A 25,521-nucleotide genomic window follows, 5' to 3' on the forward strand; every position below is an offset into this window, starting at 1 on the left:
TGAGAAACACTCATTATTTAGGTGATGGACTGCTCGGAGCAGAGCTACTATTGAGATAGAATGTTATGACATCGATATCACAATATAAGTATCATCATTACCATTAAGTGTATGCTTTTACAGATCATTTTTAAATGACTGGACATAAAAAAAAATCTAAATAAAAAATAAAATAAAAAAGTTTCTTTTTTTATTTTTTTATTACTCACTTTCTGTCTTTCTCATCATGAAATTATTTCATTTTTATAAATGCTAGATAGACATATCTGAAGCCAGAGTAGCCCTTGTTGGGATTTTTTTTTTGTGTGTGTGTGTATTTATTTAGCAAAACCTCAATTTATTAAAGTTGTATATTTGCTATATACCATGTATTGTAAATATATTTTCAATAGCAGACTCAGTATGCAATCATTTGTACTTCAGCTTTACAGATTCTCAGTGCACACCTTTCAGTGCCATATTTTCCGATTTAGATACTTATCGAATATTTCTCTAAAGCATGCTTTAAGGTATTAAAATATGGAACCTACATTGTGTCTCTTTTTAATTATTTGGTGCATGTCTTGCCAACAAGTTATTGTTTACTTCTATATGGCACGATGATTTAATGGTGTAATTGAATGGGATTAGAAGTATGTTGTGCTATAGTTTGTGTATTTATATGTTTTAGTGTGTATTTTTGCATGAACACAAACTCGTACATGATGGAACACAAGAACAGTTGTGTTTCGAGTTAGTCCCTAAATCCATTTACTGATTTGGGGGGGGGGATGAATTCACATTCATTGTTCTAGTTGCAGTTGAGTTTCTGCCCAGTAACTTACAGAAATATCTGTCTTAGCAAGTCAGGACTATCTCAAGCTCATATTAGCCATCAAGAGGAAGCATAGACTTTATTACGGAACGGTCTGTACACATCAATTTCATTAATACATGGTGATCACTAAACGTACATAAATCATAAATGGTAAATGGTTTGCACTTATATAGCGTTTTTTTTTTTTACCTTGCCATCGGGAACAACTTGGGGTTCAGCATCTTGCCCAAGGACACTTCGGAATGTGGGGTCACCTGGGCCGGGAATCGAATCGCCAAACCTACGATTAGTGGACAACCCGCTCTACCACCTGATCCACAGCCGCTCCATTATTACAAGTTAATTATAACCACACCCTCATAGATGGCTTGTATGGCTGTGATTGGACAGTGAATGAATTTCAGTGTAGCACTGAAAACATCAACGCGCTGATGAAAGTGAAAGACAAAGCAATGGGGAATTTGATTTATTGTAATTACATACAATTACATTCTGATGTTTTTAATTCTTTTAAAAAAAAACAACAAAAAAAAACAGCAACAACTCTTCCTATAAAAGAAAAGCAATGAAGGATTTGCTTTTCAGTGTGGCCGGGTTTCCCCGTGCTGTGACTGCTTCATCTATCTGGCACGGAGTCTTTTTGTCGCTTTATCTGGTGACTGGATCTGAGCTCAGTGTTGCATTAAAGATAGTTCACAAGATATGATTGATGTAAATTGCCCTGCTCACAACCTTTCACCACAAAACGTTTATCCTCAAGACTGAGATGTTTATCCGTGTTGCATTACGAACAAGAAATGCCTGCACTGGGTGTGTTATATAACAATCCGTTTATTGAGGACCAAATATTCATGGCCAGGAAATTAAAGTTTAGGTTTGTCTTTGAAATTCATGGTGCAAGTAGGTAAAGCGAGCGCTCTTTTTAATACTGAACCGATTGAACTTTTTAGTTCACTTCCTGACATGTCTGAACACACCATCTGTACTTGCATATGCAGCTTGGTGTACTTCGCTATATCGACAATAATTACTCCCTGGATTCTTCTTCAGATTTATATACAGTGGTGGACAAAGTACAAGACGTCGTCTATTGGAGTGAAACTAGAGATACTGTACGTATAGTACCATGCTGCTCGAGTAACAATAGAAGTTACATTTCTACTTGTTATCTCTTTTTCATCAGAGGCCAAAAACTGGAATTACCGCCCGTCTGGGTTGGGCCTGTGTTCAGCACGGAATGTCTTTGTGATGTCACAATGCACAGTAGTGGTTAATGGTTTATATGGAAATAGACACTCAGGGCTTTAAGAATGAGCAGTTTTTATAAAGTGTTTCTTTTCTACTTTTTTTTTTTATACGTAGCCTTCTAGTTTTAAATTTTATAAGTGTATTGTGGTAGTCGTATACAGTACAGTGTTTTACTATAATAAAAAAAAAAGCTTTAGTTCTGCTGTCGGTTTTATCTCTGTACCAGCAGGGGGCTCACACCCCTCCACTTTTCCCATCACCCTGCTCTCCAGCAGCTAAACACAGAGTCCTGATACTCTACACACAGAAACCCAACAGTGTCCGCACTAATCTTACGACTAATCTTAGCAATAAAATAATTCTTTTGTTTATACTCATTCGCCTCGCACCTCCAGGGTCGGGGGTTCGAATCCCGGCTCCGCCCTGCGTTCACAGAGTTTGCATGTTCTCCCTGTACTTTGGGGGTTTCCTCCGGGTACTCCGGTTTCCTCCCCCAGTCCAAAGACATACGCTGTAGTCTGATTGGCATGTCCAAATTGTGTAAATGTTTTGGCACCCCGTCCAGGGGTCCAGTTCCCCGAGAACTCCCCGCAACCCTGTGTAGGATAGACAGTACGGAAAATAGATGGACGGATTATAAATCGAATTATTATTTTTTTACATCAAACGATTGTCGAGCATTTCAGGAACGTTGTTTTTCTCCAATTACAGCCTAACCTACGGAGGACCTGTCAAATAGGCACTTTTGGCATTTCCAAAAGTTTCCAAAACATTTCCAAACCTTTGAATAATATTGACACATATAGACATAATGATGCCTCCTCAAAGCCGGGGAAGCCAAAAAAAAGAAATACAAATAATCAAACGCCAACATATCGCATTAGACGTAGGGAGATAAAAACCAAAACAAATGAGGACATCAAACAGGATATTAGAACAGGATCACTGGAAAAACCAGAGCTTCCTGCATTGTCGTGGACCGTGTGCACACTGTAAACAGCTCGGTGGTTTCCACTGCTAGAAAACCTGAGATAGAAAGTGAAACAGACCGAGAACAAACCACTCTCACAAAACAGACCGAAGGACCTTTAAAGCGTGCGTTCTCTTTAAAGAGGCTGATCTCGAGACCTACAGGAGCGCCATCACTCACTGTAAGTGTTACCATTGACACCTTCTGTTCACATTAACGTCTAATCAGGTGTGTGCAGTAAAAAAAAAAAAAAAGATTTGTATTACTGACAGGGGTCTACAGTGTTTTTATAAAGATGTGTTGAGGAGGTGTGCAGGAAATCATCCAGGATTATACGTATACCATCAACTGTAATGATTACTCTAACATCTAGGACGTGAAGATGTAGAGCAGAAGAAGAACATGATCAGATCTCAGAGACCATCAGAAATGTGAGACTATACAGTGGCAAGAAAAAGTATGTGAACCTTTTGGAATTTCATGGTTTTCTGAATAAATTTGTCATAAAATGTGATCTGATCTTCATCTAAGTCAGGGGTATTGACAAATATAATGTGTCTAAAATAAAAACACAAAATAAATTCTGATCTTTCATGTCTTTATTGAGAACAACCAAAAAAAACCTTATAGTGCTTGTGGAAAAAGTATGTGAACCCTTGAGTTAATGACCTCAAAAAAGCTCACTGGAGTCAGGTTTTAGCACACCTGGAGTCTCGATAAGAAAATGAGTTTGGAGCGGTCGACTACAGCGACTTTGACTAATAAAAACCCCTCAAACTTTTGGAGTTTGCACTGCACAAGAAGCAATGTGAGGCATGCCTTGCCAAAAAGAGCTTTCAGAGGATCTACGATCAAGAATTGTTGATTTACATAAAGCTGGCAAGGGTTACAAAGTGATTTCAAAGACTTTAGAAATTCACCAGTCCACAGTTAGGCAAACATTTTACAAATGGAGACACTTTGGGACTGTTGCTAAGAAGTGGGTGCACAGTCAAAATGACACCAAGAGCACAACGAAGACTCATCAGTGAGGTAAAGAAACAACCCCGAATGACAGCCGAAGATTTGAAGGCATCATTGGAACTGGCTAACATCTCTGTTCATGTGTCTACAATACGTAAAACATTGAACAAGCGGGGTATCTACGGCAGGACACCACGAAGGAAGCCACTGCTTACTGAAAAGAACATTGCTGCACGCCTGAAGTTTGCACAAGAGCACATTGACACTGCACAGCAGTATTGGCAAAATGTTTTGATGAAACTAAAATTGAACTATTTGGAAAGACCACACAGCACTACATCTGGCGTAGAAAGGGCACGGCATATCATCATGAAAACATCATCCCAACCGTAACGTATGGTGGAGGAAACATCATGATTTGGGCCTGCTTTGCTGCATAAGGGCCTGGTCACCTTGCAATCATTGAGCCGAAGATGAATTCCTGAGTATATCAGACAATTCTTCAGGATAATGTGAGAACGTCTGTATGTCAGCTGAAACTGTGTAGAAGTTGGGTGATGCAACAGGACAACGACCCAAAACACCGGAGCAATTCCACAACAGAATGGCTTCAGAAAAACAAAATCCACCTTTTGGAGTGGCCGAGTCAGAGCCCAGACCTCAACCCAGTAGAGACGCCATGGAATGACTTGAAGAGAGCCATACACATGAGACGTCCAAAGAATATGACCGAGCTAAAGCAGTTCTGCCAGGAACAATGGGCTAAAATTCCTCCTGAACCATGTGCAGGTCCGATCCACAGCTTCAGGAAGCACCTGGTTGAGGTTATTGCTGCCAAGGTGGGGTCAACCAGTTAATAATTCTAAGGGTTCACTTACTTTTCCACTGCCATTTTGAATGTTGAATGAGTGTGTTCAATAAAGACATGAGGGATCAGAATTTATTTTGTGTTTTTATTTTAGACACATTATATTTGTCAATGCCCCTGACTTAGATGAAGATCACATCACATTTTATTCCAAAAGAAATTCCAAAAGGTTCCCACACTTTTTCTTGCCACTGTATTAGCACATAATTCCTACTTCGAATGATTGCACGGTGAATTTTCAGTGTCTTTTCGATACCTGTATGTTCTTCTTACACATTTGAGTGTAGTGCCTGAAGTCAAGAGAGTAAAACATCCTCTTCTCTTCTTCTAAACATCAAGGTGCTTTTTTATTTGATGGCATGAGGAAGTGTGCCGTCCTGAAAAAGTAAAGGCTAACTAACAAAACCACTTTGCCAAGGTGTGTGTGTGTGTGTGTGTGTGTGTGTGTGTGGCAGGTCACATGACCTTATTTTCAGTGGAGGAAAGTACTTATCTGATTGGTGTTATTAATTAAACCTTTACCTGAGCATAGCTGAGAATGCTTGTACGCTTACTCTCGTACGCTTGCTTAAAATACACACGTTGTACTTCCTTATCCAGTAGAGTATTTTCATGTCTCTGCTTGTTAGACACTAATCCCTCTTTGTTTCTTCACATGTTAACATTACTAGCTCATAAGTCATATCCATATGATTGTATACTGAATATTCAGACGTTAAAACCAACTCTTCGTCTAGTGAATTTTGTAGATTAAGCCTGTGATGTCTAGTTGAGTCCTTCCATAAATGTTAAATAAACCTCTCCTTATTACACTATATCGACAGTTACACACATTTTACTTGTTAAACATGTTTGTTATGCGGATTAGATTATGTAGTGGAATGTCTGATGTACAAGTCCCTGTGAATGCGCAGTTGCTTTAGAAACGATAATGTCTTCGAACAGTTTAACACAGAATTGTACATGTGCATTCTTATATCTACAGTATAGGAGCAGACGTTGACCTCTTTTCCACATGCTCTGCATTTGCCCTTCTTCTCTCTCATCTTCTGCTGGATGTCTGTGGCTCGGTGCTCTCTTCACTTGATTCCATGCTTAATCCTGATGAGTTTCCCATTAATCCAGTTTCCTGCTGACGGGAAACACGGAGAGTCTGAGTAATGTCCGAGACGTATAATCAACTCGACTCAATTTTATTTCCATGGAGCGTTTAACAATAGACATTGTCACAAAGCAGCTTTACAAAAATCCAGATGTAGATTTAGATCCCTAACGAACAAGCCAGTGGAGACAGTGGTGAGGATGAGCTTCGTGTATATTCGTGATAAACCACTGGGACACTGAGACGTGTGAAAGATCAGTGGATGCAAAGATAAGATTTAGATAAGATTTCAGGCCCACATCTGTAACAGCATAACTGCCAACTAGTCTAAGAAAACCTGAGAAAACAAAACAAAACGAGGATATTTCATAAGATGTGTAAAAATGCGGTCTGTATTATATTTGGGGTTTTTTGGGAGAAACTCAAAAAAGAAAAAAAGACATTTAAGTAAAATTATTAGCCTCAATGTATTCTTAAGGTAATAGCTTATCTGTGCTAGCATGAGGATATGTCTCACGTAAGTCTCTCTGGATAAAAGCATCTTGAAATGCAGATGCTGTAAATGTAATGAAACATCATTCATTTCACTTCAAAATTCAGTTTTAAATTGAGCGAAAGCTCTCTTTACCTATCCACATCATCTGTGACTTCACAAAGCTTTTTTTCTTTCTTTAAATTAGGCAGGATTTGTCTACGTTCGGCAAGATTAGGTCTGTAAGGGTTAAATCGTTTGAGTCGAATAAGATTTGAATTACTTTTGCACTCCTTGACCCCACTCCCTCCCCTAACATTATCTGACAACAGAAGAATTCTGTAGTGGTGGAAGGTGGTAAGACGACAAAGACCTCATTTGTCACATATACATTACAGCACGGTGAAATTGTTTTCATCACACGTACCAGCTTGGTCAAGGGTTTGGCACTGCTGGGGCTTGAACCCCCGACCTTTGGATTATATTTTCTGATCTGTGCTGGTCAATATCATAAGACATTTAATAATAACACAAATAATAACATTTCTTAGTTCCTAGTGTCCACATCCTACCATATATTAGCACAGTATTGGGGTAATAGCGATACATGCTGGGTGTTTATGGAAAACTGTTATATCTATGGCACAAAACGAATGAGTAAAATGCACACAGACCCCTGAAACTAAACTGTGCACCCAATGTACCAGACATGAAAAGTAAAATCACATGCAGTACATGTGGAGGATAACGTGTCCAAAACCCACATGTGTAAATTCTACTTCCAGTTCATTTGATTACTCATGTGAAGTTCGTGTGACTTTCCTGTAAAGGCGAGCCTGCGGGACATTGCAGGAAAAAAAAGATCCTGTATTAGCGTATTATCAAACGGCACGTGTCATCATTAGCATCTGTCTCTTACTGATCTTCATTATATTTCAGAGCATCCTGTTTGATGGAGAGCACGAACTGTCTTGTCAGCCAATCACAGGTGTGCGTTTCTCACCGATCTGCTCATACTTCCACTCCATATCACACCAGCTATAAAACTCCTCGCTCCTCAACCTTTGTACGGTGCGTTAGCGTCAGTGTTCATCCCGAGTCCGAGCTCCTCACCGCTCATTCAGCATGGACCGCTCGGCCGCACCGTGGACATTTCGGATTTGTATCGTAGCTCTCCTGAGCTGCGGGGTCGGGGCTCTGGTAGGTTTCATCTCACAAAAAGTGCCACACATTTCTTAATCATTCATTTGACCTTCATAACCTGATTGAGTCAGTGGCATTAATAACATCAGCACTGTGTTATCTGTTCAATCAGTCTGGTCTTAGATAATACACAGCGCTGAAGAACTCTGACCAAATTAAAGACTTCTAATCTATAGGTTTATAGAGAAATTCAGAGGTCTTAACTCATTTATATAGTTTCATATAAAGCTCGACATATTCAGTTGTATTATTTCATTAAAGTAAATAAACACCAATTAATTTATTTACAGTGAGGGAAAAAAGTATTTGATCCCCTGCTGATTTTGTACGTTTGCCCACTGACAAAGAAATGATCAGTCTATAATTTTAATGGTAGATTTATTTGAACAGTGAGAGACAGAATAACAAGAAAATCCAGAAAAACGCATGTCAAAAATGTTATAAATTGATTTGCATTTTAATGAGGGAAATAAGTATTTGACCCCTCTGCAAAACATGACTTAGTACTTGGTGGCAAAACCCTTGTTGGCAATCACAGAGGTCAGACGTTTCTTGTAGTTGGCCACCAGGTTTGCACACATCTCAGGAGGGATTTTGTCCCACTCCTCTTTGCAGATCTTCTCCAAATCATTAAGGTTTCGAGGCTGACGTTTGGCAACTCGAACCTTCAGCTCCCTCCACAGATTTTCTATGGGATTAAGGTCTGGAGACTGGTTAGGCCACTCCAGGACCTTAATGTGCTTCTTCTTGAGTCACTCCTTTGTTGCCTTGGCCGTGTGTTTTGGGTCATCGTCATGCTGGAATATCCATCCACGACCCATTTTCAATGCCCTGGCTCAGGGAAGGAGGTTCTCACCCAAGATTTGACGGTACATGGCCCCGTCCATCGTCCCTTTGATGCGGTGAAGTTGTCCTGTCCCCTTAGCAGAAAAACACCCCCAAAGCATAATGTTTCCCCCTCCATGTTTGACGGTGGGGATGGTGCTCTTGGGGTCATAGGCAGCATTCCTCCTCCTCCAAACACGTTGAGTTGAGTTGATGCCAAAGAGCTCCATTTTGGCCTCATCTGACCTCAACACTTTCACCCAGTTGTCCTCTGAATCATTCAGATGTTCATTGGCAAACTTCAGACGGGCATGTATATGTGCTTTCTTGAGCAGCGGACCTTGCGGGCGCTGCAGGATTTCAGTCCTTCACGGTGTAGTGTGTTACCAATTGTTTTCTTGGTGACTATGGTCCCAGCTGCCTTGAGATCATTGACAAGATCCTCCCGTGTAGTTCTGGGCTGATTCCTCACTGTTCTCATGATCATTGCAACTCCACGAGGTGAGATCTCGCATGGAGCCCCAGGCCGAGGGAGATCGACAGTTCTTTTGTGTTTCTTCCATTTGCGAATAATCGCACCAACTGTTGTCCCCTTCTCACCAAGCTGCTTGGCAATGGTCTTGTAGCCCATTCCAGACTTGTGTAGGTCTACAATCTTGTCCCTGACATCCTTGAAGAGCTCTTTGGTCTTGGCCATGGGAGAGTTTGGAATCTGATTGATTGATTGCTTCTGTGGACAGGTGTCTTTTATACAGGTAACAAGCTGATATTAGGAGCACTCCCTTTAAGAGTGTGCTCCTAATCTCAGCTCGTTACCTGTATAAAAGACACCTGGGAGCCAGAAATCTTTCTGATTGAGAGGGGGTCAAATACTTATTTCCCTCATTAAAATGCAAATCAATTTATAACATTTTTGACATGCGTTTTTCTGGATTTTCTTGTTGTTATTCTGTCTCTCACTGTTCAAATAAATCTACCATTAAAATTATAGACTGATCATTTCTTTGTCAGTGGGCAAATGTACAAAATCAGCAGGGGATCAAATACTTTTTTCCCTCACTGTATTTTTTGTCTATATGTTTATTTATTTATGTTATTATTGTCTCTTTAAACATTTAATATGAGGTGTTAGTTGTTTTAGAAAGTGTTACTTTGTTTGTTTGTTTTGCTTTGGCTGTTAATATTATTATTATTATCATTATCATTATTATTATTATTATTATTATAAGTCATGTTTTTCCTCTCACTTAGCCGACAAGCAAAGTAACAGGTAAGGCCAATTTTTATTTATTCCAAATATATATATATATATATATATATATATATATATATATATATATATATATATATATATATATATATATATATATATATATATATATATATATATACACACACACACATACGTATATAGAGATAAGTTAGTACTTTATTAATCCCCAGACGGAGAAATTTGGGAATATACCCTACGTTTTCTAGATATGAGAAATAAACGAATAAATTAGCCAAATATATAAAATAGGAGTATTTACATATTTAAGCTGTGTATCTCTGATTGGATTTGACAGAGTATGATGTAGATGGTGGAAAAGAGGATCTATTTGCAGTCAATCAAGGTAAGGGAGCATTTAAGAATAATAATAATAATAATAATAATAATAATAATAATAATAATAACAACAACAACATCCTCATCCAGCGTGTATAAAGTCAGTAGTTATAAAGACACACTGTGTTGTAATTAATAAAGTGGCGTGTTTTATTGTCCTCACTGTGTGTCTGCAGCGGCTGGACTCGACCTCTTTGAGGGAGATATTTTATATGATGAGGTGAGCGCCAGCGTCTGTCTACTTCATGTCTATAGTAACAGCAATAATCTTCGTGCTGGTAACAGAAACCGAAACTCGACCTCTGTTTTGTTTGTGAATGTTAGGAACAAGCGAGGAACTCCTTAATTGGGGATCAGTACCTATGGCCCACCACTGTGCCGTACTATTTTGAAGACGATTTGGGTAAGTCGTGTCTGCAGTGTAGACTTTTCTTTGTACTGACACTGGAAAGATGACTTCGCACATCTTTAACATTTATGTTTGTTAAAGAAGGTCTTGTACTTCTTGAAACAAGCAAAAAAATAAAAAGTCTGCCAATTAATTAAGATGAAACGTGTTATAATTGTTTTATATACTAACTGCACACCCTAAACCACTATTAATTTATTTATTTTTTGTCAGTGAAAGGGAGTATTTATTAATAATTTAGGACTGCAGTTCAATTCAATTCAATATACAGTATCTCACAAAAGTGAGTACACCACTCACGTTTGTGTAAATATTTGATTATATTTTCATGTGACGACACTGAAGAAATGACACTGTGCTACAATGTAAAGTAGTGAGTGAACAGCTTGTGTAACAGTGTACATTTGCTGTCCCCTCAAAGTAACTCAACACACAGCCATTAATGTCTAAACCGCTGGCAACAAAAGTGACTACACCCCTAAGTGTGATTTCCTGATGGCCAGGTGATTTCTTAGATTGCAATGAATTTATTGAGTTAATGATCTCATCTAAGGTGACGGCGCTGTCAAGTTTAGATGCCAATAGAGGGTCAACTCTGAGAAAATCAATATTTCTAAGAAAATGGTTCATGTTAGCTGAATTGTCAGGAGCTCCAGCTGTGTATAAAGACGAGTAAAAACTTTTAAAAGTTGAATTAATTTCTACAGGATCCGAGGTTAATGCACCACTGGACTGCATAATATGAATAATAGAGCGTGAAGCCGCTCGGCTACGCAGTTGGTGAACCAACAACCGACCGACCTTATCCCCATATTCATAATAATTGACACATATGTAACAAAAGCCTCTCCGCCTCACCTGTCGATAACAACTCAAACTCCGCCTGCAAATTAAGCCTTTGTATATGCAGCTGAGGGGTCGGGTTGAGAGCATAAAAAGGGTTGAGAGGAAAAGATAAAAAGAGAAAAAATAAAGAGAAAAAAAAAACAACAACACAGCGTCCCTCCCCACCTCCCACCCCACCCTCCCCCACTATACTCTGAACATCAGTTAACTTCTCTCCATTCCCAAACAATGGAGGCAGAACCCTGCAACACTGGAACAGCCGATACTTGTAAACCGTACCTATTCTTGTTGTGCGAAGTCACTCCCGAGCATAAAAAGTGCTACAATTACCATGTATCTCAGGCAACCTATAGATTTACATGGGAACATATAGTTGCCCACACCCGCGTAGTTTTACAGTCACATTACAGGTATTAATAAATCGGTTAACTGTTATGTAGACAGATTAAGAAGGAGGAAACCGTTCATTAAACCATCGTTGCGCTTTTTGGGGACAGTCGAATTGTAGCGTCTTATCACCGAGGTCTATCCGAAGGCGAGCAGGGTATCTGAGAGAAGACCACACATTTCTCTCACGCAAGCTGTTTCTCACCGCAGCGAAGGCCGCTCTCCTCTTAGCGACGCTGGAGCTGAAGTCAGGAAAGATGAAGACTTTACGGCCCTGATGGAAAAGTTGATTCCAATTCCCGCGTCGAACAACTTTTTCTCTGTCGTGAAAGTAGTGAAACCGCACAATCATCACTCTGGGCCTTTGATTCTCTACAGTGCGGTCACTGTAATCGTTCAGGTGCTGGTCAAGCTCGTCAATACGCCGCCCTGATTCAATGCCCGATTTAAAACTCTCAAAAGACGCAACAACTGGGGCCAGAGCGGAGTCAATAGCTGCTTTCACCTGTACTGCGATGGTAGATGTTAGCTCCGTGATCAAAGTGGTGCGGAGGTTTTCCAGGTCCAACGGTAGCTTGTCACCATGACTCGTCGTGCTCGGTGAAGATTTAGGTTTCCGTAGTTTTTCAGAAGCCATAATTCCTTTCTGGTTAGAATTGTAAACCAAGGAATTGAAAAAGAACGCACCAAATGTCTTAGAAAAGATTCAGGTTGCCTGAAAAGCACAATTAAAAGATAAAATGTTCGGGAGCTCACTCCACGCGTGCCTTCTCACTCACATGCTCAGCCGGAAGTCCCCTAAACCACTATTAAACTTTGCACACCTAATAATAATAATAATAATAATAATAATAGTCATGTTATAATCAGTCCTGGTACGTCAGTAGCACCGCTTTGTGTTTCAGATATTAACGCCAAAGGTGTTATTATGAAGGCGTTTGAACAGTATCGCCTGAAGACCTGCATTGACTACAAACCCTGGAGTGGAGAAAAGAACTACATCTCTGTGTTTAAAGGCAGCGGGTGAGCGGAGTTACACACCACAGTTTAGAACACGCTGAACCGTGCTGTAACGTGTTAAATGTTCAATAAGAGCATGGATGATTCAGTGTTTTCTCATATGAAGGTAGATGTTTTTCCTCCTATTTATTCCAATGTAGTTAGTGATGCACTCCATTTCACAGTTTGGTCTGTAAGGAAAGAATAAAGGAAGGAAGGAAGGGAGAAAGGAAGGGAGGAAGGAAGGAAGGAAAGGAGCAAAGAAGAAAGGGACAGAGGGAGGAAGGAAGGAAGGAAAAAGGAAGGAAGGAAGGAAGGAAGGGAGAGAGGGAGGGAGGGGTGGCCTTTGTCACTGGCATGTTGTTCTGTGCTTCGAACCAGGCGTAGAAATTGTTCAGGGCATCTGGGAGCAAGGCATCATCATCACAGACAAGTGGTGTAGCTTTGCAGTCTGTGATGGACTGAATGTCTCGCCACATACGCCTTGTTTTCTTGGTGTTATGAAGTGACTATAGTTTATTTCTGCATAGTTGTGCTTTTCCGCTCTGATAGCCAGGGACAGACTGGCCCTTGCTGTGCGGAGGGCTGCCTTATCATTAGATAAGGCAGCCTTTTCAACAGCGAGCGCACTTCATCAGTCCTCCATGGTTTCTAGTTTGCACACGTGGTGATGGTCTTGAAGGAAGTTACATCATCTATGCACTTGCTGATGTAGCCAGTTACTGATGCTGTGTAGTCCTCCAGGTCTGTGGTGTTGTGGTATGAAGCAGCCTCTCAAAACACATTCCAGTCTGTGTGCTCAAAACAGTCCTGAAGTGCTCAGATGGCTCCCTCAGACCAGGTTCTCATAAACAGTTCTTTTTCATGCCCAGGTGTTTCTCCTTGGTTGGGAACCAACGTAAAGGAAAGCAGACCTTATCCATCGGAGCAGGATGTGACCGAATCGCCACCATTGAACATGAGTTCCTTCATGCGCTGGGGTTCTGGCACGAGCAGTCACGTGCCGATCGTGACGACTACGTCACCATCATGTGGGATCGCATCCAAGCAGGTGCTACAGTACACTTTCCATAGATGATCGTTTCTTCCACTGATTGTGAGCTGTACTGTATTACTCCGTACCGAACACTTAGGCAAACATTCAATAAGCTATCGTTAGCGAGTTCCTGTGTGTTATGTAGGTCATACAGTAGCAACCCTACTCAAGAGTCCTGTTATAGGAAAATAATCAATGACCGGGTGGTGTGATGACGCAAAGTTACTATTACCACCTTGAAGTTCGCCATTTTCCTATAACAGCACACCTGTAAGCGTTTGATTCCCTTTAATTTGCTAAACAATAACAATTTAAATGTATTAAAGAAGAGACAGCAAAAAACACATGGTTAGAGACCATCATACAAGTACCTGTGTAAAGTGTTACTATAGAAATGATTCAACGAGCACATTACGACTACTGCTGTACTACAGTGCATCACAGTGCTTCACTTTTTCCACATTTTGTTATGTTACAGCCTTATTCCAAAATGTATAAAATTTATTATGTTCCTCAAAATTCTACAAACAATACCCCATAATGACAACGTAAAAGAAGTTTTTTTTAAATGTTTGAAAATGTATTAAAAACAAAAAACAAAAAAAGCACATGTACATAAGTATTCACGGCCTTTGCCATGACGCTCAAAATTGATCTCAGGTGCGTCCTGTTTCCACTGATCATCCTTGAGATGTTTCTACAATTTGATTGGAGTCCACCTGTGGTAAATACAGTTGATTGGACATGATTTGGAAAGGCACACACCTGTCTATATAAGGTCCCACAGTTAACAATGCATGTCAGAGCACAAACCAAGCCATGGAGTCCAAGGAATTGTCTGGAGACCTCCGAGACAGGATTGTATTGAGGCACAGATCTGGAGAAGGGTACAGAAAAATTTCTGCAGCATTGAAGGTCCCAGTGAGCACAACGGCCTCCATCATCCGTAAATGGAAGAAGTTTGGAACCACCAGGACTCTTCCTAGAGCTGGCCGCCCGGCCAAACTGAGCGATCGGGGGAGAAGGGCCTTAGTCAGGGAGGTGACCAAAAACCCGATGGTCACTCTGACAGAGCTCCAGCGTGTCTCTGTGGAGAGAAGAGAACCTTCCAGAAGAACAACCATCTCTGCAGCACTCCACCAATCAGGCCTGTATGGTTGAGTAGCCAGACGGAAGCCACTCCTCAGTAAAAGGTACATGACTGCCTGCCTGGAGTTTGACAAAAGGCACCGGAAGGACTCTCAGACCAAGACCAGAACAAAGATTGAACTCTTTGGCCTTAATGGCAAGCATCATGTCTGGAGGAAAGCAGGCACCCATCATCACCTGGCCAATACCATCCCTACAGTGAAGTATGGGGTGGCAGCATCATGCTGTGGGGATGTTTTTCAGCAGCAGGAACTGGGGGAGTAGTCAGGACCAAGGGAAAGATGAATGCAGCAATGTACAGAGACATCCTTTTTTTGTCTTTAATTTATTTATTCATTTTCATATGGTTCATTTACATGTGATTCACTTTCATGTGATTCATTTACGTATGATTCATTTACATGTGATTCATATTCAAATTATACATTTTCATATGATTCATTTACGTATGATTCATTTACATGTGATTCATTTACTAATTTGCTTCTCTTTAAATCCAGTTTTAGACTGTGATATTACAATGGTCTTTCCAGATTATTACTTGCTACACTGTATGAGATAACCCCAGTAAAACTGCCTGAATTCTATAATATAATTTGTTCACCATGTTAGGTTTAAATTGTCTAAAAACAGATTCGCAATTAAATAACATTACTCGATTCCAATTCACATCCTTCAAAGCATTGGCATGTTCTGCTTACTCTCACAATCCACCAAACACCCACACCCAAAGTCTCCATAAACAAATGAGACAGCAGTGTATCCTACAAAAACCGAACGTTGTCCACAATGTGAAAACAACTCGGAGAGTAAGCTGAACTAACCAACAAAATTACCACGACTGATAAACAGTCTGCACACAATAATAAATATAACGTCCTTACCTTAGCACGTAAAAATCCGAGGAGATAACACTAATAAAATGAAATAAACAGAAACTCTAACCCAGTCAGAGCATCGAAACAGAGAAGCACATTAATACAGGAGTAAATTTTAAGAGGAGTAAGTCCACAAAATCTAGGTGAAGTAATGCAACAATGATATCTTCTGTAAGAATCCGAATTCTGTAGAGCTGGAAGGCCAAGTGCAAAAAAATAAAAATAATAGAAGAGCGAAAAAGACTCTGCTGTGTAGGTGATGCAGTTCACCCCGATATCAAGAGTTTAACGTAGTCTCCTGCTTCATCCGATGAAATAAATTCCTTCTGAACACCGTTATATGTAATTTGAAGCCGAGCTTAATAAAATATTCCATAACGAGCGCCCTCAAGACCACGAAGTTGACGCCGAACCTCATTAAACGCGGCCCAGGCCCGGGCTGTCCTGGCTGTGTAGTCAGGGAAAACGGAGATGGTCAAATCCCTCACTTTAATCCACTGGAGCTCTCTCGCATGGTGTAAAATGTCAACACAGTCAGTGTGATAGTGGAATCTGCACACAAAAGCTCGTGGTCATTCACCAGGCTTGGGCTTTGGCTGAAGGGTCCGGTGGGACCTGTCCAAAACCGGCTCCTTCTCCAGACCAAACGCCTCTTTTAACAAGGCCGCTACAGCAGCAGTTGTACAGGTGTCAGCACCCTCTGGAACTCCGACTATCCTAACATTATTGCGCCGTGACCTAAGCTCCAAATCCTCACATTTATTCTCTAATTGAGTCACGATCGCAGTGAGAGACTCGATAGTAGTCTTCATATGAACTATGTCATCGGTGCAACCGGAGAGAGTGTGCTCCATTTTCACAACAGTACCTTTCAGTGTTGATATGGTAGCATCTGTAGCAACTTTATCACTAGCCATCACTAGCTCTCACTTTAAAGCTATCACTTTATCACTAGCTCCAGAGCGCTCAGGACCTCAGACTGGGGCGAAGGTTTATCTTCCAACAGGACAACGACGATTGTATGACAGGACGATTGTATGACCGAAATTAATTACAATTTTTATCGAAATCAGCAGGAGCCTCCTATTTCGCGTCCTACTCCATCGAATTCTTAATTCCGAATCCTTGTACAGAGACATCCTTGATGAAAACTTGCTCCAGAGAGCTCTGGACCTCAGACTGGGGCGAAGGTTTATCTTCCAACAGGACAACGACCCTAAGCACACAGCCAAGACAACAATGGAGTGGCTAAAGGACAACTCTGTGAATGTCCTTGAGTGGCCCAGCCAGAGCCCAGACTTGAACCTGATTGAACATCTCTGGAGAGATCTGAAAATGGCTGTGCACCGACGCTCCCCATCCAACCTGATGGAGCTTGAGAGGTCCTGCTAAGAAGAATGGGAGAATCTGCCCAAAAACAGGTTTACCAAGCTTGTAGCATAATTCTCAAAAAGACTTGAGGCTGTAATTGGTGCCAAAGGTGCTTCAACAAATTATTGAGCAAAGGCTGCGAATACTTATGTACATGTGCTTTTTTTGTTTTTTATTTTTAATAAATTTGCAAAGACTTCAAACAAACTTCTTTCACGTTGTCATTATGGGGTATTTTTGTAGAATTTTGAGGAAAATAATTAATTTAATCCATTTTGGAATAAAGTTGTAACATAACAATATGTGGAAAACGTGAAGCGCTGGGAATACTTTCCGGATGTACTGTACTGCGGCTGTTAGAAATCAAACCAATCAGAGTTGAGAATTCAGCACTGCTGTGGTGTAAACGGTATTATTTAACCTGTCATTAATACTGTAATACTTCATTGTGCTTTGTTCTACATCTTCATTGGCTTGCAGTGTTTAAATCAACCCTGTACTCTGAATGTACGTATTTGCAGGAGGTCATTTCTACGATGAAAACTACTATACGAGTGGACGAGTATAAGAGACTCTGATGAGTAATCCTATCCTCCATTCAGCACATTAATCACATGTTTGTTCTTCAGGCAGTGAGCACAATTTCAATAAATACGACGACACGACTTCAAGCTCCCTGAACGTACCTTATGACTACGGTTCCATGATGCACTACAGCAAGACTGCCTTCCAGAAAGGCACCGAGCCCACCATCGTCACCAAGATTCCCGCCTTCAGCGACGTCATCGGCCAGCGCATGGAGTTCAGCGACAGCGACCTGCTCAAGCTGAACCGGCTTTACAACTGCAGTAAGGCTGTCTTTGGTGCCGTTACGGTTCTGAACACTGGGTTCTGAAATCTTTGGTGAACGCTTGCAGAAGGCAGTTATGCCAGCCTTGAATTTTCGATTTTTAAAGATTTTTTCTTTCTAGGAAACAACAAACATGTTGGTCATGACTGAAAAAAATGAAGTATGCTCACACTAGCATGGGATTTGACTAAAAGATTTAACATTTAACACCCTTAAACTCTAGATATTCTAAATCTCTAAATGCAGGAATCAGCAACTGGCGAGACCATGGTCCTGATGTGGACTCAGCAAAGTATTGTAGCGGATAAACCCACGCAATCAAAACAAATACTATACTATATACCCATCTACATATGAAAAAAAACTGGCTGCAATTCAGTGACTCCATGCGTATATTTAATATATTTCTAGTTCATTTACCCTCTCCGGTCTGATTAGTGTAGTGATAATATGGCTTGTTAAAAAAATAATAACGTAAAGAGAAAAACAGAATGAACAGAGAAGTGTGTTTTTAGCAAACAACCTTTTAGCGAAATGTCTTGCAAAATTTAAATAAATAATTATAAATAAAGTATCCTCTGTATGGAGACTTTTGGGACACCCTGTATCTCTGCCATCCAGGTAATCTTATCTGGGCAACCTTTGTAAACAAGGGATTTTATTGATAACATTCATCTAATTGTGTTGACTAAGTGACTCCGGCTTATCTCTGAAAGAACTTGATCAAGTTCACAAACAAGCAGATGCTACCATAATCTTTTCGCAAGATGTCTTTATTTCTGAAAGAGTACTGGTTACACTCTCAGAATAGCAGAAGAAGGAGCATGGACTTAGTTAGCACTGCAGCCAGGGGGCAGTGGTGGCTCAGTGTTTAAGACGCTGGACTACTGATCAGAAGGTCTTCAGTTTGAATCCCAGCACTACGACCCTTCCACTGCTGGGCCTTGTTCCACTGCTGGGCCTTGAGCAAAGGGATTTAACCCTCAATTGCTCAGTTGTATAAATGGCAAAAGGGCATCTGAAAAATGCCATAAATGTAAAATGTTGACTTCAACCAGACTAATCCGTGATATCATCATTACCTTCTGTGTTGTACATGGGGTAACTAAGGAAATTTTATGACTGTGCAAAGTATCCCACTTACTGTTGTTGATTGATGATCTGTGTAATCCATTTTGTAGCAAGATCCACAACTTTCCTGGACACCTGTGACTTTGAGCTGGAGAATATTTGTGGTATGATCCAAGGTCAGGGTGATAACACAGACTGGGAACGTGTCACCAAGGCAACTGGTGGACCCGACACAGACTATTCCAACATGGGACGCTGTACTGGTACTAATACCTTTTCACTGATGTTTCACCATCTAATGTATACACTTGGGCAGAAAGGTGGCGCTGTGGATAGCTCAACGCTCCAGGGTCTAGAGTATGACTCTGAGCTCAGGTTAGAGCATGTCCATAGTTGGACATACTGTATGAACCGGATGCTTATAAATATGGCTAACTTCTTGTTAGTTTATTGTTGAGTGAATCTTCTCGTGGTTTTCTATTCAATAGGAACAGGCTACTTCATGCACTTCAGCACAGTCAGTGGCAGTAAAGGGCACACTGCTCTGTTAGAAAGCAGGTTGCTCTACCCTAACCGCAACTACCAATGTCTACAGTTCTTCTACTACCACAGTGGGAACCCCAATGATAAGCTGGAGATCTGGGTGAGAGAATACAATGAAGCCAACCCTAGCGGAACACTACGCATGATCGAGACAATAACTGGTGAGTTAGGATAAGCAAGTCCATAATGACAGTTGGTTTGCATGCGAGATCCTTTGACCAATGCTGTAACATCAAAACATGCTAACACGTATATGGTGTTCTTCTTTAAAGGACTGCCCGAGACGTTATGGCAGCTACACCATGTAAGCCTAAATGTCTCCACAAAGTTCCGTGTAGTATTTAAAGGCACAAAGGGTGCTGGAAGCTCCACAGGTGGGCTCTCTTTGGACGATGTCAATCTTTCTGAGACCACCTGCCCAGAACATGTGTGGCGGATCAAGAACTTCAAAAGTATTATGGAAAACACACCAAGAGGCACTGCTATATACAGCCCACGCTTTCGTTCAAAGTATGGATACACCTTCCAGATGGGCTTGTACCCCAATGGCATGGAGACTTCCGAGGACATGGGAGCCTATGCTTCTCTGACATCTGGCGATGACGTGATCGATGGTGATCTCACTTGGCCTTGCCCATGGATGCAGATTACTATGATGCTAATGGATCAGAACGCGGACATCCGCAAACGCATGTCCAACCAGAGAAGTTTCACATCTGACCCCAATCAGAAAGTAGAAGGTAGCTCTTTGTGCACATTGCTGCATTCATAACACATTTAACGATGTCTGCGTATTTTAAGACCACAGGTGTATTCACAATTTTGTAACATGCCTATTTTTTGGGGGGTGGGGTAAGGATCTACAATGTTTTTCTGGGACAACCCACGAAAAGTTGGAATGGAAGTAACAGATGGGGATGGCACTAAATACTTCAGAGGACCAGGATTCGGAACATCTGTATACCTGTCTCAGGCCAGAGCACTCAGCAGAGAATTTATCAAGGGTGGAGATGCCATCTTCCTTCTCAGCATGGAAGGTAAGAAAATCTGGGTGTACCAAGGTGGTAATTAGCCATATGTAGAAGCATCAACTCACTGTCTGAAGACAGGAAATGGGTGGTCTTACCTCAATGTCTCGGTGCACACCTGACCCATCTAATTAATGGCTTAATAATTAACTGATCAGTTAGATCAGATGTTTCGGCAATAGGGAATACTTGCATGGCATGGGATTATGCGGACTGGCAGAAAGAACCTCTGGGATAGGATAGGATAGGATTGTCTTCTTGTCAATCATGCACTACAAAGAAGACTTGAATTCAAGAATGAAGTCTTTATATAGAATAACTTAATGAGATTTTGCACAGAACAAAAGACCCCGTAAAGATTATCACGATAATAGTTTAGTTTTTTTGAGGAACTCATTAGTTAATACTAATTGTATCCAATCAATCAAACCTTACTTACCTCAAGTTACACTGGACCAAAGGATAGATAACCGATGATGAACAATGACCCTCAACCCTTCACACATCTTACATAGGAATTCTGCACTTACACATTGGAGTGTACGGCTAAGAGCGATCACTCAAAAATATGTCAAAAGAGCCGTTTTCTTCCCATCAATGTATGAATCTGGAATGATTGACAGCTGTGGAGATGTTCTGAAGTCTCCAATATGGAAGCCCCACCCCCTTACCCCCCATATCTGTAATCTCTAGCCTTGTCTCAATTGAGTTAACATCAGGTTGCAATATATAGTTACAAATAAAATTAAATAGTGACTCAAACATCGTGTAAAATCTAATATTCATCCATTACAAATTTTCCCAGTGACAATATACGAGCTTCCCCCAAGCGCCTGGTGGTTACCATAAAACCTCGTATATACGTGCACGTACAGTTTCAGAGGGTTGGCAGGTCTGTTTTTTTTTTTTTATTCCTTCTCAGTGTAGATGAAAGCACCACTTTGTAATAAATTGTTTCCCATTTTTGTCCTGTAGATATCTCGCACTTGGTTTCTTCTCAGCCCCTCCCTCCTACAACCCCTACTTCTCATCTCCTCCGTCCTACAACCCTTATTTCTCAGCCCCTCCCTCCCACAACCCCTACTGATGATCTATGTGCCTTGAAAAAATGTGAAAATGATGGAGTGTGTGTGATGGACGGTGTAAAAGCAGCCTGCAGGTATGAATTAGCACAGAGGGAGTCTACGAAGTAAACATCTAAAATTTTGTCAACGTTACCACTGTTCTCAGGAATCTGGTTATATTTACTAATCATGTCGTGACATTTACATCTTATGGCATTTGCCAGAGCGACTTAATCCAGAGCGACTTTTCTCATTTATACAACTGAGGAGTTGAGGGTTAAGGGCCTTGCTCTAGGACCCAGCAGTGGCAGCTTGGTGGTGCTGTCATTTGAACTCACAATGTCCAGTGTCTTACCCACTGAGCTACCATGTAACGATCGGTAAACAATGTTACGTTTCCCTCCGCAGGTGTGTCGTAGGTGACGACTGGTCGTACTACGGGGACAGATGTCAGTTTAAGAGTTCGATCCAAAACGGTGTGGTGACGGCAGTCGTGTCCACAGTTGTGGTCTTTGTCGTCATGTTGGTGGTGATTGTAGTGATCGTGGTGTGCCTGAAGAAGAAGTATAAGAAGAAAATGAATGACATGGGGGGCGGTACTACCACACAAAACAACTATGCAAGTTAACAGCACAAGGAATCATGTAATCGGTAACGGTACTGGCAATATAAACTTGTGTGTGTATATAACAAGAAGATTTCCATGTCATTTAAATCTCAAGCAAAATTAAACCGTTCCCATTTTCATTGGTTTCTGAACCTTTTGGCTGTTGGTTTTACCTGATCGAGCACACTGATCATTCATATAAACAACATACAATGCAAGCCCTTTTTTATACTTTTCAGTAATTCATTCATCTGCAGTAAGTGCTTCATCCTAGTCAGGGTCACAGTGGATCCAGAGGAACAACACAGGAATACACCTTTACTTAGAGTTCAGGTCTCGCACACACGTACACACTAGTTCACACCTAATTCACATTTAGAGTTGCTGATCCACTTACCAACCTGGATGTGGAAGAAAACCGGATAACCTGGAGGAAACCCACGTGGACACGAGTAGAACGTATGAAACTCTACACAGACAGTATCCCGAGCTCAGGATCGAACCGGGAACCCTGGAGGCATGAGGTGGCAATGCTACCCATTGCCCAATACCCAAATGTAGCAGTGCTACATGTCAAATAAATGTCAAATGTCAAATGTGTATAATAATAAATAAAAATATTTAATGTTGATGACCAAAAGTAAAGAATTTATTTATTTATTTATTTATTTATTTATTTATTTATTTATTTATTTATTTATTTTACTAAATATAGGACTATTATTGACCCAAAAAGACACCACAAAAAGCAGCTGATTTTCAGGTTTTAAAAAAAAAAGATTTAAAAAATGCTAAGCTGTTCACTGAAGTCTAGCACAAATATATTTCTAGAGAGCAACGAAAATCAGGATAATGATCTATGCTAAAATGACATTTTTCTTACCTTAAATTGACGCTCTAAACGTGGACAACATGCATGATCACGGATTTCAAAAGTTCTAAATATTGCTTTACGATCACTCTTGTTGAAATGCAGGCGAGACGCCTGCATTAATAATGAGCAAACAAACAATTAAATATATATATTTAGATCTATTAGATTTGCATCCATAACAACATAGACAAAACAGACCAAGAGGCCTCATGATACATTTAGAATTTATTATAACAAAACCAAACAAACAAACAAAAAAAAAACAGGAACATTTTGTGTGGTTTGATTACACGTAATCATTACTGGTCATGCTGGTGACAACGGAAGAATGAGCAGTTTGTGTGTGCGGGTAACCGGACAGTGACAGCAAGACCGAGCATAATGTTTAAAAGTCATTTGTTTAACGTATTGAATACCGTTGTGTACTTTCGTGTGTAAGGAAGGAATAAGCTTATTACAGACGCACACAGTTCCTTTAAAAAGCATCCGTATTAGGGCTGCACAATTAATCGAATATCGATCGCGATTACGATTTTGACTGCCCACGATTACATGAACATGATCAACTGCGATATTGCGGTTTAAAGTTCGTCCTCCGCTCATAGAAAACTCCGCTGCAGATCAAATCAAGTGCTTCCTACACTAAAGCCAATCACATAGAGCGGTGCAGGGATGACGTCATCTTGTAATGACAAAACCCAGAAATGGTTAGCATTTTAGCGCTTAGAGCTGCTAGCTTCGCTTCGGAAATCATGACACTACAGAGGTTGATGGGGACATTAAACGTTATCACGCCGAACAGGAAAAAACTTTGCAGATAAACTCAGGGATCTACAGTGCGACCATTTCACTCGCATTTGTGACTGAAAAGTACTTTGTGCGACTGTGAATAAATATTTATTCGCACCGGTGCGAGTGACCTGTTCAGAGTTGTATAATGACTTAATTTAAACTCAGGGTTGCCTCCAGTTTCCATGTTCTGATTTAATCCCCCAAAACTGTACTGGGGAAACAGATCTAAAAGGACAACTGATTAAAAAAAATAAAGCTACTAAAATGTAAAGACAGAAAATGTGCTTAGTTACAAAGAAATCATTGTATATATAAAAAGATATTATAATAACTTCATAAAATATAAATAAAATGAGAAATTATAATGTTTAATTACTATGAGTTGCATTTAATATCAATTTGACATTAAGCTTAGTTCACTATTCCATTAGAAAGCTATTAGCCTTTTTCCTAGTATGGATAATTTTTGTGTTAGTCTACATTTAATTAGGACTCTTTACTGTTTAAGATATTTAAAAATAAATATTTTATGCTTGTTTATTTATCAATTAACCAACAGTATTTATCATTGTGTCACGAATCGTGACGGAGCAGAGATAGGACGGATGCAAGTGCAGGATGAACAGTTGTTTATTTGAAAGAGAGACAGGCAGACAAATCCAAAACGTAATCCAAAACGTAATCCACAAACATGCAAGAGGTCAGGCGATTGGCAAACAGGCATACACGGGGCAAGGGTGGAATCTAGGTCGTGGTCACGGAAAACAGGGTCGATAAACAAAACAAGAAACGAACTATGACGAGGGACTGGAAGCGGATAATCCAGCGTGAACTAACTCTAAACATGGACTGTGACTATGACTACGATACGAACTAAACTAACTCTAAACATGGACCGTGACTATGAATACGCTACGAACTAAACTAACTCTAAAGTATTACTCTTCCGCGTTGTGTGCTGGGAGGCGCGCGGTATATATGCGGACATGATCAGCGTCTAAACCGCTAGCAGCTGAGGGCAATACAGACCCACATGAAATCCCAGCCAATGACAGAACAGGGAGGAGACATGACAGAAACATAAACAAAACACACGTGTCCAGATGTGATTACAGTCAACAACGGAAAAGCAGGTGCTCGCACATTCGCGCTTAGAGCACGCTGCTTCAAGGGGGAATCGTGACACATTGCTATTGTTTTAATTCAATTAACAGTGACCATGAGCAGAGAGCTTATATTTAACTGTTTATGACCTCATGATTAAAGCTTAAACAATAAAAGATTGGTATCTGGATCGGTATTGGTTGTAAAAATCCTGATCGGTGCATCCCTAATGAACATCATTAAACAGAAGCACTTCCCATCTGACGCATAAATGAAATCACCAAATCACATCCTATATGAGATTATTCCGATATCTACACAATATACACAGAGCGGTTCGAGACAAACGAAAACAAATGAACAAATGAACAAATGAACAAAATCCCCATTTCTCGTAGAGAAGATTCGGAAAAAAAAAAAAAAAAAGTGACTAGGT

General features: G+C 40.4%; 1 protein-coding gene across 2 annotated transcripts; it reads left to right on the plus strand.

The window, feature by feature from the left end:
- The first annotated feature begins 2,877 nt into the window (after positions 1–2,877).
- Positions 2,878–22,467, plus strand: LOC108267869 (meprin A subunit beta). 2 transcript variants are annotated; one of them, XM_053681618.1, is made up of 15 exons: positions 2,888–3,216; positions 7,380–7,640; positions 9,720–9,738; positions 10,037–10,084; positions 10,254–10,297; positions 10,402–10,480; positions 12,625–12,742; positions 13,591–13,769; positions 17,782–18,000; positions 19,184–19,336; positions 19,562–19,777; positions 19,889–20,356; positions 20,474–20,653; positions 21,620–21,803; positions 22,117–22,467. In XM_053681618.1, the coding sequence occupies exons 2-15, from the start codon at positions 7,566–7,568 to the stop codon at positions 22,334–22,336; spliced, it is 2,202 nt and encodes a 733-aa protein (XP_053537593.1). In that variant the 5' UTR covers positions 2,888–3,216; positions 7,380–7,565; the 3' UTR covers positions 22,337–22,467. The 2 variants fall into 2 exon arrangements, with proteins under 2 accessions (XP_053537594.1, XP_053537593.1); XM_053681619.1 differs by lacking the exon at positions 21,620–21,803 and having other exon boundaries at positions 2,878–3,216; positions 22,117–22,240.
- Positions 22,468–25,521: the final 3,054 nt, after the last annotated feature.

The sequence above is a fragment of the Ictalurus punctatus genome, chromosome 7 (genome assembly GCF_001660625.3).
Source record: "Ictalurus punctatus breed USDA103 chromosome 7, Coco_2.0, whole genome shotgun sequence".
Lineage (NCBI taxonomy): Eukaryota > Metazoa > Chordata > Actinopteri > Siluriformes > Ictaluridae > Ictalurus > Ictalurus punctatus.